At 45.8% G+C, this 18,863-nt stretch overlaps 1 protein-coding gene across 1 annotated transcript in view; it reads right to left on the reverse strand.

The window, feature by feature from the left end:
• The window catches only part of LOC124795532 (trypsin-1-like), a 50,340-nt gene extending 31,782 nt beyond the window's left edge, over positions 1-18,558 (reverse strand). Inside the window, exons 1-3 of the mRNA XM_047259604.1 lie at positions 18,442-18,558; positions 4,420-4,512; positions 1,612-1,744 (exon numbers count right to left, since the gene is read on the reverse strand). Coding sequence (XP_047115560.1) covers positions 1,612-1,744; positions 4,420-4,512; positions 18,442-18,558 — 343 coding nt within the window. The remainder of the gene's footprint in view (positions 1-1,611; positions 1,745-4,419; positions 4,513-18,441) is intronic.
• Positions 18,559-18,863: the final 305 nt, after the last annotated feature.

Genomic DNA, 18,863 nt, shown 5'->3' on the forward strand with positions numbered 1-18,863 from the left:
TGGCATACGGAGCTCCATCGCAGTCTTTAACACTGGTAGCATGCCGCGACAGCGTGGACGTGAACCGTATGTGCAGTTGACGGACTTTGAGCGAGGGCGTATAGTGGGCATGCGGGGGGCCGGGTGGACGTACCGCCGAATTGCTCAACACGTGGGGCGTGAGGTCTCCACAGTACATCGATGTGGTCGCCAGTGGTCGGCAGAAGGTGCACGTGCCCGTCGACCTGGGACCGGACCGCAGCGACGCACGGATGCACGCCAAGACCGTAGGATCCTACGCAGTGCCGTAGGGGACCGCACCGCCACTTCCCAGCAAATTAGGGACACTGTTGCTCCTGGGGTATCGGCGAGGACCATTCGCAACCGTCTCCATGAAGCTGGGCTACGGTCCCGCACACCGTTAGGCCGTCTTCCGCTCACGCCCCAACATTGTGCAGCCCGCCTCCAGTGGTGTCGCGACAGGCGTGAATGGAGGGACGAATGGAGACGTGTCGTCTTCAGCGATGAGAGTCGCTTCTGCCTTGGTGCCAATGATGGTCGTATGCGTGTTTGGCGCCGTGCAGGTGAGCGCCACAATCAGGACTGCATACGACCGAGGCACACAGGGTCAACACCCGGCATCATGGTGTGGGGAGCGATCTCCTACACTGGCCGTACACCACTGGTGATCGTCGAGGGGACACTGAATAGTGCACGGTACATCCAAACCGTCATCGAACCCATCGTTCTACCATTCCTAGACCGGCAAGGGAACTTGCTGTTCCAACAGGACAATGCACGTCCGCATGTATCCCGTGCCACCCAACGTGCTCTAGAAGGTGTAAGTCAACTACCCTGGCCAGCAAGATCTCCGGATCTGTCCCCCATTGAGCATGTTTGGGACTGGATGAAGCGTCGTCTCACGCAGTCTGCACGTCCAGCACGAACGCTGGTCCAACTGAGGCGCCAGGTGGAAATGGCATGGCAAGCCGCTCCACAGGACTACATCCAGCATCTCTACGATCGTCTCCATGGGAGAATAGCAGCCTGCATTGCTGCGAAAGGTGGATATACACTGTACTAGTGCCGACATTGTGCATGCTCTGTTGCCTGTGTCTATGTGCCTGTGGTTCTGTCAGTGTGATCATGTGATGTATCTGACCCCAGGAATGTGTCAATAAAGTTTCCCCTTCCTGGGACAATGAATTCACGGTGTTCTTATTTCCATTTCCAGGAGTGTACTTTAGAAATTGTGTATGTATTGATTACTTTCACTTGCAATGAGCATTACTGCAGTAAATTCGTTATTTAGAGCTTTTGTCGATTTTATTGGAAGTAAGTCGTGAAGAGAGGCAACAAGAAATTGACCACGAGTAATTTGAGTGGTGTATTGTGAGTGGTGTGTCGTTAATAGATGCTACATTGCTACATGCAAGAGGAAAAAGATTGTGCTATTTCGATACCATGGCTATCTCTGACCGAGTATATTTCTAAAGCAAGCGAATGCACCAGAATAATTTCGGCGACAGAGTTTAGATGCTCTTCTTCGACGATTCAGAGCTTGTAACAGCAAATACGGCACCTAGAACTGGAATTGAAAGTGTAACTATTGTGTCTGTGAAAATAACTTACAGCACGGTTCGCAGCGTTCCGGCGGCTTGAGGTCAACATGGTCCGTACCCTCAGGTGAGGTCCAGAACCCAAATGGCCCCACGATGCTCAAGAACCATTGCGTAAATGACCACTTATTTTCGGCATAATCGTTCTGCAACACAAAAAACAAGTGTGAGTACAAGAACCATTGCGTAAATGACAGCTTGTTTTCGGAGTAATCGGTCTGCAACACAAAAAACAGGTGTGAGTGTGGGTCGTCCAGGAATACTGCTTTTTGGGGAAGGTGGCAAGGCAGGGAAGGGGGAGGCGTCTGCATCCTTCTGACATTTGGGCCATGATTTCCTATGCTGTGATAACCTTTAATCTCGTCTTACAGCAGCTCTTACATACAACATACTCAATTATGTCTTGTGTATATTCCACTCTCTGACGTCCTCTACAATTACTGCACTTTACAGCCTCCTCTACTACCATGCAAATTATTCCCCGATGTCTTAACAAATGTCGGATCATCCTCTCTCTTGTTCTATCTCTTGTCCTAATGAGTGTTCTCCATGTATTCCTTTCCTCATCCATTCTATGGAGAACATCTTCATTTCTTATGAGTCCATTCAATTTTCATTGTCTTTCAGTAACACTGTCTCTGAAACACTTCTATTGTCACCGTTTACGATTTTACCAAGTCCGAGATCCACTTTCACGAAATACTATGATCTATAAGTTCATTTGCGGAAGTTTCTATCACAAATGAACGCCTTTGTTTGATACTAGTAGGCTTCTTTGCCGAGAAATGCTGTCTTTTTCTTGTGCTAGTCTGCTTCTTATGTCCTCTATGAGTAGTCCACCATGTGTTATTCTGCTTCCGAGGTGCGTGAATCTCTTCACTTTGTGTACTACGTAATCCCCAACTGCGATATTAAGTTTGTCGTTAATCTCAATCTCATTTATGCTTGTCCTCAGTACTTGCGTCTTTTTTTCATTTGCTATCAACCTATATTCTACGTTGAGTAATCCATTTATTTGAATCAACGTGTCCTGGAATTCTTCTTCATTTTCACGGATGACAAGAGTGTAATTAGCTAATTTTATCATTGGTATCCTTCCACCTTGAATTTAATCACGCTTTCTTTTATTTTCTTCAGTGTTTCTCAGTATATAGGTTGAACAGTCTCTGCATCCCTTTCTTACGTCTTTTTTAATCCGAGCTCTTCGTTTTTGGTCTTCTATTCTTATTATTACCGTTTGGTTTTTACACATGTTGTAGACCACGTTGCCCGTCATTCCCTACAGGTTATAGCTATTTTTCTGAGGATTTCAAATATCTTACTTCACTTTGCATTGTCCAGCACTTTTTTTTTTTTTAGGTAAATCAGTATTGTGAAAGTGGCAACTGCCTTGCCGGAGTGGTAACACCGGTTCCCATCAGATCACCCCTCCATATCCGCGTCCAGTGACGCCTGTGGCCTGAGGATGACGCGGAGGCCGGTCGGTGCCACTGGACCTTCCAAGGCCTGTTCGGACGGAGTTTAGTTAGCTTTTCTTTTGGTTGTGGGTATCAGAAAACGGCAGAGCAGGACGCAGCAAGTTGTATCGTATGACGAAGAAAAATGCAAAGAATTTTCAACTTTCTTTCCTGTCGTGAGAATAACCCGTATAATTATTTGGGGTGAGCAGATCTGCGGAAAATCCTGTTCCCACCAAGTTACAAGACAAATTAGGTGTCTGACGACGAGGTGTGAATATGTCGCGCTCCGAAACTCCTAGCTTTTCGAGAAAATTTTGTTATTTCTTTTTCACTCTTTCCTTTTATTTTCTATTTTCTTGTCGTGATGGAAATGTTGAATCGCGTGGTGATCGACACGTAAACAACTCACTGAGGCGCTCTACGACAAATAATATATACCTCATTTCCTTACGCATATAATACTGACGCAAAAGATCTGAGCAAACAGTACATTCCTTCATCACGACAACGTACCTGCGCAATAATTGACATCTGGATTAACATTTACCTGTCACAAGCAGTAAAACTCTTAAACATTATTCCTATAGTTCTATATTTACAGATGCCCCATGCGACTACTTGTTTCCACTCATGAGGGCTCGTTTAAAAGGAAGGCTGTTTTTTGTATTGGAAGAACTCCTACAGGCGGGACTCAGTCCAACCCCAGTGTAATCACTGACATGGAAAATAAAATTTGACTAGTGGCTTGAAAGTCTGAAAACGTTTCTCAGGTATGAAATTTTTCAGAAAAGAAAGTACACTACTCTCTAATACTACATTTTCTAAATAGTAATAACACCTTACATTTTGGGTTCCACACCTAAAACCTTTTAAAAAGATGTTTATTTTCCTACTTGATTGTATTTATTGACGAACGCGCATTAATTTACCCACGATTCGCAGAAATGAAGGATAGAAAGCAGAAGACGGAAAATAAGTATGTCTTTCTGGATACCCCTTATAGAGCAACATTATAAAATTAAGAGGCGGATGTGTTGTGGAAAGAAGCAGGTGGCAATGTTGATGTAAAGTGATGTCGAATTCTAAATGTTTGTCACTGGAATAGGAAGAGAACCGAGAAGGAGAGATTTATCGGCAACCTAGTTTCCTGAGGGTAAATTCCACTCATCACTTGAGCTTTATTGGCAACAGTTAAATGAAAAAGACTTGAAGCGGCTCCAGATTCCTATATTAAATTAGGAGAAAAAGTGGTAGATACTACGAAATATTTAAGGATGGAAATAGCCATAGTGTTTCCGGTGTTGCCTGATGATATTTACATTCTGCGTGCACGGAACTACAGAATTTGCTTCAGTACTAACCTGTATTTCCGGGAATGGTATGTCTTCATCGTCGTTGTCCTGACCTTGCGATACGTCGTCATAAATCTCGTCGATAGACGAATTCTCAGCAGGCTGTAACAGAAATACAAGGTGTAGATGTTTTTATTTCCGACAGCGACTACTGTAAGTAACAGCGACAGAAATTTCAACATACAGAAGAAATACTTTACATCACTTCTACTATTCCCTTTTGCCAGGCTGCATTATAACATTCACAATGGTTCTCTTCTCATATTTCGTGCTTACTGGTCTGCTAGCTTCCTGTATTTAAAATTTGCCCTGCTATACTAGTCTGCTGTACAGATGAATTGTATCTCAGCGCAGTATGTTTGTGACTTACAAGTAAGTTTTGCAAGACTACAAGTTGCTCCATTGCACGTTACTCCATTACAGAATAGAAGCCGGTGCACCAACACACATGTCGACGGGGTTTTAAAGACTAACCTCCTCCTCCTCCACCAGGACACAGGCCTGCAAGTGCGTTTCCGACTGCGCTTGGGCGTCGCGAGAGTACGGTTCTTAAAATAACGACTGAACGTGTATGTGACAGCATGAAGAAAGAATGTGAACTGTAATTTGCGTCAAGTGTCCGTTTATATACGAATGCACAAAGTCGTGTTAGAACGCATCACTTGGGGGTTCCCTCTTTTCACTTGTCAGAACGTATTGTAGCTGTTGGAGCCTGCAAGCCAGGAAGTCATACAAGTGAAAATTTCTTTCCATTCCGCAGAGAACATTTTTGTGGGTTCCACAAGCTATGAATGATCATTGAAGAGGATAAAGACAATGCAAGGGGTTTATCATTTTAATAGGTGGAAAGAAATTAAGAATAGTACAATAGTAAAAACTGTTTTTTTTTATGTCTGACAGATAAAATCCAACGACACTGCCAGCTGCCTGCTGCAAATACCAGTGACAGAAACAAAACACCTCTTGCTCTGATAAAACTTTCACGCTATAATTGTTGCGAAACGGACACTTTCACTAAAAGGCAGAACCTTGCAGAAGATTGCTTTTCGTGCTCCATTGAGCTGCAAAAAGATGAAGGAAACTTTGCATCGACAGCAAAGCCCATGTTTATCTTGAAGCTGTAACTCTCACTTATGAGGCTTAGCGACATCGGGGTATCGCGAACCCTGCATCTTCATAACCGAACACATTGTTCTGTCTAGAGACTAGCCTAAAAACGCTTCGCAAAGATAGTTTCTGTTTACTCGTGATTCACTATTTTCTTCGAACGAATACCATACAAATGCGACAAATGAATCATATGTATAGATTAAACTACAGAGATGTACGACAAGAGACACGTCTCTATCAGGTTCTCTTAAACAGTTGGCATGTGAAAACTAGCCAGTTTAAGAATATGCGTTGAGGAGGGACAAGAAAAAAGAGGTGGGAAGTATAGGGAATATTAGAAGATAGGTTCATTGACCATAAAAACTGAACAGACTGAACTGAGGATCTTGCGCAGTATACGGTTTCTAGAAATTGTGGTCATGAGGATGAACGATGAAAGTGTATGAAAATAAAGACTATTTGGAAGGTGCAGGGGCTTTATGTCCTTCTGATCAAGTGCTCATCATCCTATACAGAAGTTAAGTAAAGTAGTTTCAACTAGAATATTGATTTGAACTCCACAGTAATGTCTAAAGACAGAGCGCAGTTATTATGAACCAGTGAAACGTCTCTTCACATTGTGCTCTGTGATGTGACGACGCGCGAAGCATCGCTCACGCCTGTGGTGCATCCGCGCGCTCCTAACGATATACGGCATGCCATCCAGTTTATGTGCCACATTAAAGCACTGATTAGCAAGGAAACGTTTATCGATGGACTCGGAACAATTCTGGGCAGTATTAATCTTCTGAAACAGTTTCAACGAAGGTCACCATTCGCACTCTGACCCCCAAGGCATGGCTTAAATATTCACTATTCGTGTATCAGTCTAGATACACTCAAAAATATCCCCCTAGTGGGTCTTTGGACCGACAAACGTACACCACTGACAGTAAGTACATCATCTCCAATTAGTTCCTTGGAACTTCCGCTAAAGCCTTCACTAGGGGAAACTAGAGTAACATTTCAAAACTGCATTGTGTTTCAAAATCATAATACGAGGTGCATTCAAGTTCTAAGGCCTCCGATTTTTTTTCTCCGGACTGGAAACAGATAGAAACATGCGCATTGTTTTAAAATGAGGCCGCGTTCATTGTCAATACGTCCCAGAGATGGCAGCACCGTACGGCAGATGGAATTTTACCGCCAGCGGCGAGAATGAGAACTGTTTTAAATACTTAAAATGGCGATGTTTTCCTTACTTGAACAGCGTGCAATCATTCGTTTTCTGAATTTGTGTGGTGTGAAACCAATTGAAATTCATCGACAGTTGAAGGAGACATGTGGTGATGGAGTTATGGATGTGCCGAAAGTGCGTTCGTGGGTGCGACAGTTTAATGAAGGCAGAACATCGTGTGACAACAAACCGAAACAACCTTGGGCTTGCACAAGCCGGTCTGACGACATGATCGAGAAAGTGGAGAGAATTGTTTTGGGGGATCGCCGAATGACTGTTGAACAGATCGCCTCCAGAGTTGGCATTTCTGTGGGTTCTGTGCACACAATCCTGCATGACGACCTGAAAATGCGAAAAGTGTCATCCAGGTGGGTGCCACGAATGCTGACGGACGACCACATGGCTGCCCGTGTGGCATGTTGCCAAGCAATGTTGACGCGCAACGACAGCATGAATGGGACTTTCTTTTTGTCGGTTGTGACAATGGATGAGACGTGGATGCCATTTTTCAATCCAGAAACAAAGCGCCAGTCAGCTCAATGGAAGCACACAGATTCACCGCCACCAAAAAAACTTTAGGTAACCGCCAGTGCTGAAAAAATGATGGTGTCCATGTTCTGGGACAGCGAAGGCGTAATCCTTACTCATTGCGTTCCAAAGGGCACTACGGTAACAAGTGCATCCTACGAAAATATTTCGAAGAACAAATTCCTTCCTGCACTGCAACAAAAACGTCTGGGAAGGGCTGCACGTGTGCTGTTTCACCTAGACAATGCACCCGCACATCGAGCTAACGTTACGCAACAGTTTCTTCGTGATAACAACTTTGAAGTGGTTCCTCATGCTCCCTACTCACCTGACCTGGCTCCTAGTGACTTTTGGCTTTTTCCAACAATGAAAGACACTCTCCGTGGCCGCACATTCACCAGCCGCGCTGCTATTGCCTCAGCGATTTTCCAGTGGTCAAAACAGACTCCTAAAGAAGCCTTCGCCGCTGCCATGGAATCATGGCGTCAGCGTTGTGAAAAATGTGTACGTCTGCAGGGCGATTACGTCGAGAAATAACGCCAGTTTCATCGATTTCGGGTGGGTAGTTAATTAGAAAAAATTCGGAGGCCTTAGAACTTGAATGCACCTCGTACTTCAAATTTACACAGTAGAAAATACTTTTTAATTACTTGTAGTAAACCCCCTCTCCCCCACGCACGTCTATTTCATCAATACCTCCTTCAGTTAGCTAACCGTTCCACAATCCCGTCTGAGGACTCTGCGTTCCAATCACGCGCACGCACATTAATACACCTTACAAATCCACAAAAATGGGAGATGTTGACCACTACTCCACAACTACGCACTTAAATCACAAACTGTGAATTCATTTAAGTTTAAATACTGAAACAATAGCTGTTTTGATCATTGTGGATCGCTAACTCCTAACTTGATCTACATATACATCTACATGATTCCACTCTCGAAAAACACGTGAAAGAAATGGATACTTGAATCTTACCGTGCGAACGTTGATTTCTCCTACTTTATTACAATGGCCATTTCTACCTATAGAGGAGGAAGTAAAAAAAATATATTTTGTCGCTCGGAAGAAAAAGTTGATGATTACCATTTCGCGAAAAGGTCTCGCGGCAAATAAGAAATTCTTTCAACTGGCTTATCAGTGCATGACTCACTCCTATTTCCCAATAATACAAGACGAGCTGCCCTTCATTGAACTTTTTCGATGTGCTCCGTCAATCCTATATGGTAAGAATTCCGCTCCATGCTGCAATACTCCAGACGAGGACGAACAAGTGTAGTGTGGGCACTCGCTTCAGTAGATCCGGCGCGTCTTTTAAGTATTCCGCCAATAAACGTAATGTTTGATTCGCCTTCCCAACCACAGTTGCTATGTAATGGTTCCAATTTAAGTTGTTCGGAATTGTAATCCCTAAATATTTTGTTGAATCTTCTATCCCTAAACTTTTTTTATGATTTTTCATTTAATCGAAATTCAACGCCACTTTTTTAGTACTTATGTGGAGGACCTCGTACTTTTTTTGCTTAGTATCAACTGGCACTTTTCGCACCATTTAGATCAAATCCTTTTGGAGTTCGTTTTGATCTGAGTACTTTACTAAACGGTGAAAGACAGACTCATGTGCAAACATCGTTTATATAGATTAAGAATTGCGGAGGGCGTACAACACTTCCTTAGGGAACAAACCCGTTGTTCTTGCGCTTGCAAAATATGAAAGTGATTTTTGTGCAAGTTTTAACTCAAATGTTATGATTTTAACAGCATAAAATTAACAACGAAATTGTTACTATGAAACTACTTTGTCTGTAATGGCTAAGTTTGCATGTAATTGTAAACGTAATTATTTTCTGCGCTACATTTACGAAAGTCTTTTTTATTTCATTACCCTCACGGCAAATTTTAGACTAATAATGTCAATGAAACAGCCGACTAACCGACGGCCTAAGAGAGCGAGAGCATGCTGAAAATCCGTACAACTTCTCTGTAGCTCATGTGCCTTCTGCAGGCCACTTTGAGGTCATTTCCTGTATTAAATAGTTCGTCTCGATTTCCCCTACACATTGTGGTATACTGTAAGTAACTACCGTTTACTAAACTAAAATTAACTCCGTCCCAACTGGCCCCGGAAGGCCTTACGGTACCGACCGACCGCCGTGCCATCCTCAACCGATAGGCGTCATTGGATGCGAATATGGACGAGCATGTGGTCAGCACGTCGGTCCCCTGGGCTTAATCAGATTTCGTGCTCGGAGGCGCACTTCTCAGTTGAGTAGCTCCTCAACTGGCGGCATAAGGGCTGAGTGCATCTCCCTTACCAGCAGCACTTGCCAGTCCTGGATCGTCACCAATACAAGTGGTAGCCAGTCCCGACAGTGCTTAATTTCGGTGATCTGATGGGAACCTGTGTCACCGCTGCGGCAAGGCCGTTGGCCAGTTATCGTTTACACTCTGAATAAAAGTTGACTAGAAGAAGGAACAATACTTAATCGGCAAGTTCAAGTGGTAGCATATGCGGATGACGTAGCATTAATGGCAACGAATGTAAGGGCACTAAAGGGGAACTACGATACGTTAGAGGAAGCAGCAAGAGAAGTAGGTTTAGAAGTAAACATAAACAAAACAAAGTATATGGAGATGGGGGAGCCTAATACAAACGGACAAAAGAATTCAATAGTAATGAATGGGAAAGAATATGAAAGAGTGAAAACGTTTCAATATTTAGGTTCTGTAATAACGGAGGACAATAAAGTAGCAGTAGAAATTTAAGAAAGGATAGTGAGTGAAAATCGTTGCTATTTTGCTTTGCAGAATGTATTTAATTCCAAGAATGTTAGTAGGAATACAAAAACCAAAATATGCACGACCATATTAAGACCTATAGTAATATATGAATCAGAAGATTGGGTATTGACATTAAAGGAGGAGAACTAGTTATTTAGATGGGATAGAAAGATACCGAGAAGGATTTTTGGAGCAGTGAGAGAGGAAGATGGCTGGAGAGTAAGGACAAATGTAGAACTACAAACACTTTTTAAACAGATGGATATTGTGGTGCCACTGCCAGACACCACACTTGCTAGGTGGTAGCCTTTAAATCGGCCACGGTCCATTAGTATACGCCGGACCCGGGTGTCGCCACTGTCAGTGATATCAGACCCAGCGCCACCACACGGCAGGTCTAGAGAGACGTACTAGCACTCGCCCCAATTGTACAGCCGACTTTGCAAGGAAAAGTTCACTGACAACTACGCTCTCATTTGCTGAGACGATAGTTAGCATAGCCTTCAGCTACGTCATTTGCTACAACCTAGCAAGGCGCCGTATTCAATTGATATTTATTATGTGAAGCATATATCATCAAGAGCGATGTTCTACAATTGTGAATTAAAGTTAAGTATTATATCAACTACTTACTTTATTTGCAATTCTCAAGATATTGTCCTGTCCCAGACCTCACGCCAGTCAACGTGTAATTAAACGCGTGCATTTCGGCCTCCTCTAGAAAAACAGTGTTGGCTGTTCTGCCAACACTACATATTGGCGACGAAGATTTAACGGTTGTATTGCTCTAATTTACTTGTCATGGCTTCGCCACAATCTCCAGATGTACTGTCCGAATTTTATCGCTTGCAGAATCAGCAGACGCAGGCCTTATTGGATGCCATTGGACAGCTCGTCCAGGGTCAACGTGCGATGCAAAACGATGCGACCGCCGCCGCTCCACCGCTACCGCAGCCACAACATGCAGTTGCACCACCTTTTCATCATTTCGATGCGGCACTGGAAAGCTGGACGGAGAGGTCACGCCAATTTGGATTCCATCTCGCCGCCTACAGAATTCAAGGTAATGAGCGGCAGCCTCACTTATTGTCGTGTGTCGGCGTCGACACGTACCGAGTGATAGTGAAATTGTTTCCCCGACGCGACATAGCAACTCTGTCCTACGACGAAATTTTGTCTGCATTAGATGCATATTTCAAGGGATCAGTCAATGTAGTTGCAAAAAGGTATACGTTGTTTCGTACAAAACGTACGGCCGGTCAAACTAATCGGGAGTGGGTTGCAACTTTGCAAGGCCTTATAAGGGATTGTGCTTTTGAGTGTGAATGTGGACTCCCTTATTCAGATACTATGGTACGTGATGCAATTGCACAGAACGTTTCTGATGTTCGTATCAGGGAACAGATTTTGAAACTAGTCAATCCCTCCCTTCAACAAGTGATGGACATATTGGATAGGCAAGACACACTTGACTTTGCTCAGGAATCATTTGAAACTTCGCCAGCTGTGTGTTACATTAACCGGCCCGCCGGGCGAGCTGCACGGAACGGTAAACAGCCCCCGCGCACGTCCGCACAGCCACGTGTCCCGCGCCAGCACGCAAATGCAGTGCTAAAATCATGCCCGCGGTGTGCTACTAGACATTCGCGTGAAAATTGCCCGTCACGCCAAGCTATTTGCTTCTTCTGTAATAGAAAAGGACATGTTCAGAGGGTTTGCCAGAAAAAGCTCCGATCGGACACTCACAACCATTCCAGGCCATTTGCTTCGCACCGGAATCGGAATCGAACCAAGAATACTCAGGCTCGTGAACCTTCGCCCATGGACATTCATGTAGTTAATTCCACTCCGCCCAGTGCCACTCTCTCTAAAAGTGACTGTGTGCGTCCCACAAAAAGTGTGCATCGACGTCGCCGGAAATCACATCAATTAGCAAGTGATTCTGTACCAGTGTCTGTTCAAATTGCACGAGACAGTCGCTCTTGTCGTCAGCAGGACAATAAACTTCTTGTAGACTTGGACATTCATGGCAACGTGATCCCATTCCAGCTCGATACCAGAGCTGCAGTTTCATTGATCAATAAAGACACGTACAAACAACGGGGCACGCCTCCGTTGCGTGCCGCAAATGTTACGTCAAATAGTTATTCCGGTCTGAATATCCCTGTGTTAGGACAGTGCAGCCTTCTTGCAACATACAAGGGACAAACAAAACTTGTGTCATTTTACGTACTTCATTCTTCTTCTGCAGTGAACTTGTTTGGTTTAGATTTATTTCAGTTGTTTAACTTGTCTATAGTAAATCAGGTCCTCTCAGTGAACCAGATTGTGCCTTCAGCCAGTGTTTCTCGTCTATGTGAAGAGTTTGCAGACATTTTTGCACCGGGCCTTGGTTGCGCTAAGAACTATGAAGCATATTTGGAACTGAAAGTCAATGCGCAACCGAAAATTTTCAGAGCACGCACTGTTCCCCACGCATTGTGTGATGAGGTCGCAAGAACATTACATGATTTGGAATCACAAGGTGTGATTGAACGTGTGCAGGCTTCCGGAAAATTGAGACTTTGTGTGGACTTCAAGGCTACAGTGAATCCACAACTAGTGATTGCAACTTATCCTTTACCCCGCCCGGAAGATCTTTTTGAGAAACTGTGCCCGGGTAAATATTTTTCGAAGTTAGACCTAGCAGATGCGTACTTGCAAATACCAGTGGACGAAGAATCCCAGCGCGTTTTGGTGGTTAACACGCATCTTGGTTTGTACCGATTCAAAAGACTGCCATTCGGGTGTGCATCCGCCCCTGCATTGTTTCAGCAATATCTGCAAACTGTGCCTCGGTCCCTACTGCAGCAAACTATCTGGACGATACCGTGATCTCCGGAAAGACGCAAGAAGAACATTTAGCCAACCTCCGAACATTATTTCAGGTCTTGCGACAAAATGGTCTTTGCTTGCGGAAGGACAAATGTGTGATTTTTGCTCGTGACTTACCATATTTGGGACATGTAATCAATGCACAAGGCATATATCCTAGTCCAGAGCACCTCCGTGCCATACAAGACTTGCATTCGCCGCAGAATTTGAAGCAGCTACAGTGTGTGCTGGGTAAAATAAATTACTACCAGCGCTATGTGCACAATGCCTCTTCCATTTCAGCTCCGCTTCATCGCTTACGCCGTAAAGGTGTTCCGTTCGTCTGGACGACGGAATGCGAATGCGCCTTTCGCCAGTTGAAATCGGCGTTGCTTTCAAATACTTTCCTTACGCCATTCGATCCCCAGAAACCCCTTTTGTTGATGGTAGATGCATCGGATTTCGGGATCGGTGCTGTGCTTGCGCACAAAGATGGTTCGCATGATCGCCCTATTGCCTTTGCGTCCAAATCGCTCTCGTCTGCGCAAAGAAATTATTCACAGATAGAGAAAGAAGCTTTGGCTCTCGTATTTGGAGTTACTAAGTTCCATGATTTCTTGTATGGTCGTCACTTTACCATCATCACCGACCACAAACCTTTGACGTCGCTTTTTCATCCAAACAAGCCTGTACCTCCACGTACAGCGCAGAAATTCATTCGCTGGTCTATTTTCCTCTCGCAGTACAGCTACGATATCTTGTATCGGTCCCCTGCTAAGCACAGAAACGCCGATGCGTTGTCCCGTTTGCCTGTTGCTGAGGATCGAGCATTCGATTCTTCCGAACTTCCTTGCATGTTCATTGACGCGGAAACCGATGACGTGGTCGAATCGTTTCCGATTGATTTTCGTCGTGTAGCTACAGCCACAGCTGCTGACCCTGTCCTTGTTACCGTTTTACGTTTTGTTGCTACGCAATGGCCATTGTCAAAGTCACGGATCGAGGATCCGTTGGTTCACCGATTTTTTGCTCACAAGGAGAGACTTTTTGTTCGACGTGGTGTTTTGCTGTTGCGTTCTGATAATGATCAGTCCCGGGTCGTGGTCCCACGTTCGTTACAGTCCTCTGTCTTACTGCTTCTCCACCAAGGACATTGGGGTATAGTGCGAACGAAACAGCTTGCTCGTCAGCACTGTACTTGGTTAGAATCGATGCTGCGATTACGAAAACGTGCTCTTCTCGCATGGCGTGTGCCGCACAACAATCCGCACCGCAGCGGAAATTCTTTGCATGGCGGAAAGCCACTTGCCCTTGGCAACGCTTGCACATAGATTTGCTGGTCCATTTTGGAATGCTCGATGGTTGGTTGTGGTCGATTCTTTCAGTAATTTTCCTTTTGTTGTCCGGATGTCTTCCACGACGTCATCTGCCACCATCCAAGCGTTATCCGCTATCTTTTGCATTGAAGGTCTTTCGCAGACTATTGTTTCCGACAATGGCCCACAATTCATGTCCGCAGAATTTCAGTCATTCTGCAAGGCCAATGGTATTCAACATCTGACATCCGCGCCGTTTTCGCCTCAGTCAAACGGTGCCGCTGAACGATTGGTCCGGAATTTCAAGTCACAGATGTTGACGCTGAAGGAGTCCCTTTCTCTGGAGGACGCGTTATTGCTCTTCTTGTCCTCGTATCGCTCTCAGCCCCGAGATGGTCGCTCGCCGGCTGAGTTGCTCCACGGTCGTCCTCATCGAACCTTGATGTCTTTGCTACATCCGTCGCATCAGGTCCTTGTGCAGCGGCCGCCACCTGTTTTTGCTCCTGGCGACATTGTATACTATCGCAACTATAGAAGTTCACGGCGTTGGCTCGCAGGGCGCATTCTTCGCTGCCTCGGCCGCGCTATGTATTTGGTTTTGGGGGCCTCTGGTGAGGTGCGTCGGCATCTCAATCAGCTGCGCCTCTGTCGTCGCAAGGGTTCTGCTGCTCCCCGTCTGCTTTCAGCGACGGTGCCGTCCGGGCAGCGCCCTGGGGACCCATCTACTGTCTCCTCATCCCCAGGTGTTACCGACGCTGCCTTCCATTTTGCCCCGTGGCGACGCGCCGCCGCCGCCGCCGCCTGCTCTCCCGCCGGCGCCGCTCGCAGTGGACGCTTCGCTGCAGCCGCCAAGCGCCTCCCTGGGTCACGCGCCGCCGATCGCTTCCCGTGACCAGCTGTCCTCCGACATGGAACTCTTGCCCGCTCCGGACCAGATGTCGTCTTCGCCCGTCGGGTACCCCAACGCGATGGAGGTCGACCCTTCGGCCCCTCCTGTCTCTTTAAGGGCGCATACACCGCATGTTGGCGTGCACCCTGGACTAGGTTTTCAGGCGTTTGCTAGCTCCCCTCGGACCGAATGGCCGGGTGCGGGTGGCACAGCCTCGCCTGTTGTTAGGCTCCCCACCTCGTCGCATACGTCAACATGGGGCCCTCCCCACGGCGGGCGGAAGCCTTATAACACAACCGTACGCCGATTTGCAGGGGAGGAATGTGGTGTCACCGCCAGACACCACACTTGCTAGGTGGTAGCCTTTAAATCGGCCGCGGTCCATTAGTATACGCCGGACCCGCGTGTCGCCACTGTCAGTGATAGCAGACCGAGCGCCACCATACGGCAGGTCTAGAGAGACGTACTAGCACTCACCCCAGTTGTACAGCCGACTTTGCAGGGAAAGGTTCACTGACAACTACGCTCTCATATGCCGAGACGATAGTTAGCATAGCCTTCAGCTACGTCATTTGCTACGACCTAGCAAGGCGCCGTATTCAATTGATATTTATTATGTGAAGCATGTATCATCAAGAGAGATGTTCTACAATTGTGGATTAAAGTTAAGTATTATATTAACTACTTACTTTATTTGCAATTCTCAAGATATTGTCCTGTTCCAGACCTCACGCCAGTCAACGTGTAATTAAACGCGTGCATTTCGGCCTCCTCTAGAAAAACAGTGTTGGCTTTTCTGCCAACACTACAGATATTATTGTTAAAATTAAGCAGGGAAGAATAAGATGAGCAGGACATGTGCAGAGAATGCCAGAAACTCGAAGTGTCAAGAAAATGGTTCAAATGGCTCTGAGCACTATGGGCCTTAATAGCTGTGGTCACCAGTCCCCTAGAACTTAGAACTACTTAAACCTAACTAACCTAAGGACATCACACACATCCATGCTCGAGGCAGGATTCGAACCTGCGACGGTAGCAGTCGCACGGTTCCAGACTGCGCGCCTAGAACCGCGAGACCACCACGGCCGGCAAAGTGTCAAGAAAGTTTTCATGGGAAAACCTGACGGAGAAGAGGTAGACCCAGGAAAAGGTGGCTGGACGATATGGAAGAAGAACTAAAGTCGATGGGAATAAGAAATTGGAGAAGGAAGGCGATGGACAGAGAAGAATGGAGGCAGGGGATACAGGAGGCCAAGGTTCTTCAAGGACTGTAAAGCCAACCGACAAGAAGAAGATTTTTTTATGTTTTACGTACTAGTTTAGCGAGATTATCATACCTAATGACAGGCCGGTCGGGGTGGCCGAGCGGTTCTAGGAGCTACAGTCTGGAACCGCGCGACCGCTAAGGTCGCAGGTTCGAATCCCGCCTCGGGCATGGACGTGTGTGGTGTCCTTAGGTTACTTGGGTTTAAGTAGTTCTAAGTTGTAGGGGACTGATGACCTTAGAAGTTAAGTCCCATAGTGCTCAAAAGCCATTTGAAGCCATACCTAATGACCATCATATTGGGCGAACTGATCGTAAAACAATAGAAAATTTTTTTGCGATCAAAGACTGTATTAAATTCTGCAAATTATGCTAATTTTATGTCAGAATGCTTGACCGCATTTTCATAATAAGGAAAGATTCGTGTTAAGTGCTTCACCATGTCTACGGTATGCTTCTAGATATTAAATTTACCAACAAGCTTTATTTCAGGAATAATAATGTAGCACGTTGCAATGGATTAAAATTTGTGCTAGTACCAGGAGGTATTGAATAGGATTGGGGAGAAGAGAAGTTTGTGGCACAACTTGACTAGAAGAAGGGATCGGTTGGTAGGACATGTTTTGAGGCATCAAGGGATCACAAATTTAGCATTGGAGGGCAGTGTGGAGGGTAAAAATCGTAGAGGTAGACCAAGAGATGAATACACTAAACAGATTCAGAAGGATGTAGGCTGCAGTAGGTACTGGGAGATGAAGAAGATTGCACAGGATAGAGTAGTATGGAGAGCTGCATCAAACCAGTCTCAGGACTGAAGACCACAAAACAACAACAACAAACCAGGATTCGAACCGAGGTATCTTGCTAACCAGGCAGACACGATACCTGTCACGCCACAGTGGACGACCGTTCTTTGCCTCCTGTCTCCCTCACCGATACAAATTCTAACTCATACCTCAGCCCGTTGCTCTTGCCCTTCTAAATCCGTATAAGTATTGCCAAGGCTCTCTCATATTGGAATAGCACCTTAGGAATGATCTAAATGTCGTTAATCCTGCCTATACCTTCTTGGCAACACTGATGTGAGTTTAGAAGGGGTATAGCAATGGGCTGAGACATGAGCTGGAATTTGTATCAGGGACGGAGACATGCTAGAGTAGTCCCTGTAGCTGTGGTATCTATAGTGTCAATATGGCTTAGAGGGTAGCATATCTGCCTCCAAACTACAGACCTGTATTCGAATCCTGGTGCTCGTATAAATTTCAAATCATTGGTCTACATCAAGGGTCTCCAAACTACGGCCCGCGGGCCGAAACCGTTAGCTGGCCGGACATCCCCGGTATCCGGCCCGCCAAATATTTGAGGGGGTATCTATACTGCCAACAATTGAGTTTCGAGGCCTATCGCGACCAATACACCGCGACATTGGCTCTGCTACTCGCAACAAGACTACATAACTAGACGTATTGTTGCGCCGCTTGAAATAACAATGCGTTGACACACTCTACCTCTGTTACGTTTTACAGTAATAGTATTGCTAACAATGATTTTGAGATTTCGTTAACTTTGTAGGACGCTTTCGTGAAGAATGTGCAGTGACATACTTTTTTGTCGGTGAAATTCGCCAGAATACAATACGCCAGAATTTCCAACAGGTACGTCCACCAATCAAAATTATGTAATTAAATAAACATCGTAGTTCGTTTCAGTGCTAGCTATTCCCACAACCTTAGATTTTTGCGATTTCATCTTTCCCTTAGCTTTACATTATGGTGATCGTGGAGTGCTAGGGTGCTTTAATCCCACTAGGTAGATCTTGGCCCTTATGACTTCGTGGAGGAGTCAATGTGGCCCGCGGACTAACAAGTTTGGAGACCCTCTGGTCTACATCATCATCAGATATAAAGATTAGATTCCATGTGTCTCAGAAATAGCAGTTATACATATGATTAATTGCAGGAATATTGGCAGGAGTACGATAATAAGTGAAAGAACACTATAGAACGACTATTTCCTAACCTTTCTGACATGATTTTAAGGGCGTAAGAAGCTGGACAAGAGATGTCGCACCTGGTAGCGTGGGAGGTCGCCAACAGGTGGGAAGGCGGCGGTGGCGGCGGCGTTGGCCGTGGCCGCGGCGGAGGCGGCCAGCGAGAGCAGCAGGAGGAAGTTGGCGCCGCGGCTCATGTCTGCAGACAGCGGCGGCGGAGCGCGCGTGGCGCTATATAGCGGCCGGCGCTGCAACTGTGTCACGGCCGAGGCCCGTGTGCGCGCCGCGCCATAGGGGCTTCTCTGACAAACTGCGGCCCTGGGCGCGGGGGAGCGCGATCCGCTCGCAAACTAATGGGCCTGCCCGCGACGAGATGTCGCGCCTTCCTTACGTCACTTCGCCACGTTCACTGGGTTCTTGCACATCGCCCCATTTTGACTACAGGGCTTTGATATTTCTCACCTCTCATTTTGACTTTCGGCCATGATAGCTGGACATTTCA

The sequence above is a fragment of the Schistocerca piceifrons genome, chromosome 4 (assembly GCF_021461385.2).
Source record: "Schistocerca piceifrons isolate TAMUIC-IGC-003096 chromosome 4, iqSchPice1.1, whole genome shotgun sequence".
Lineage (NCBI taxonomy): Eukaryota > Metazoa > Arthropoda > Insecta > Orthoptera > Acrididae > Schistocerca > Schistocerca piceifrons.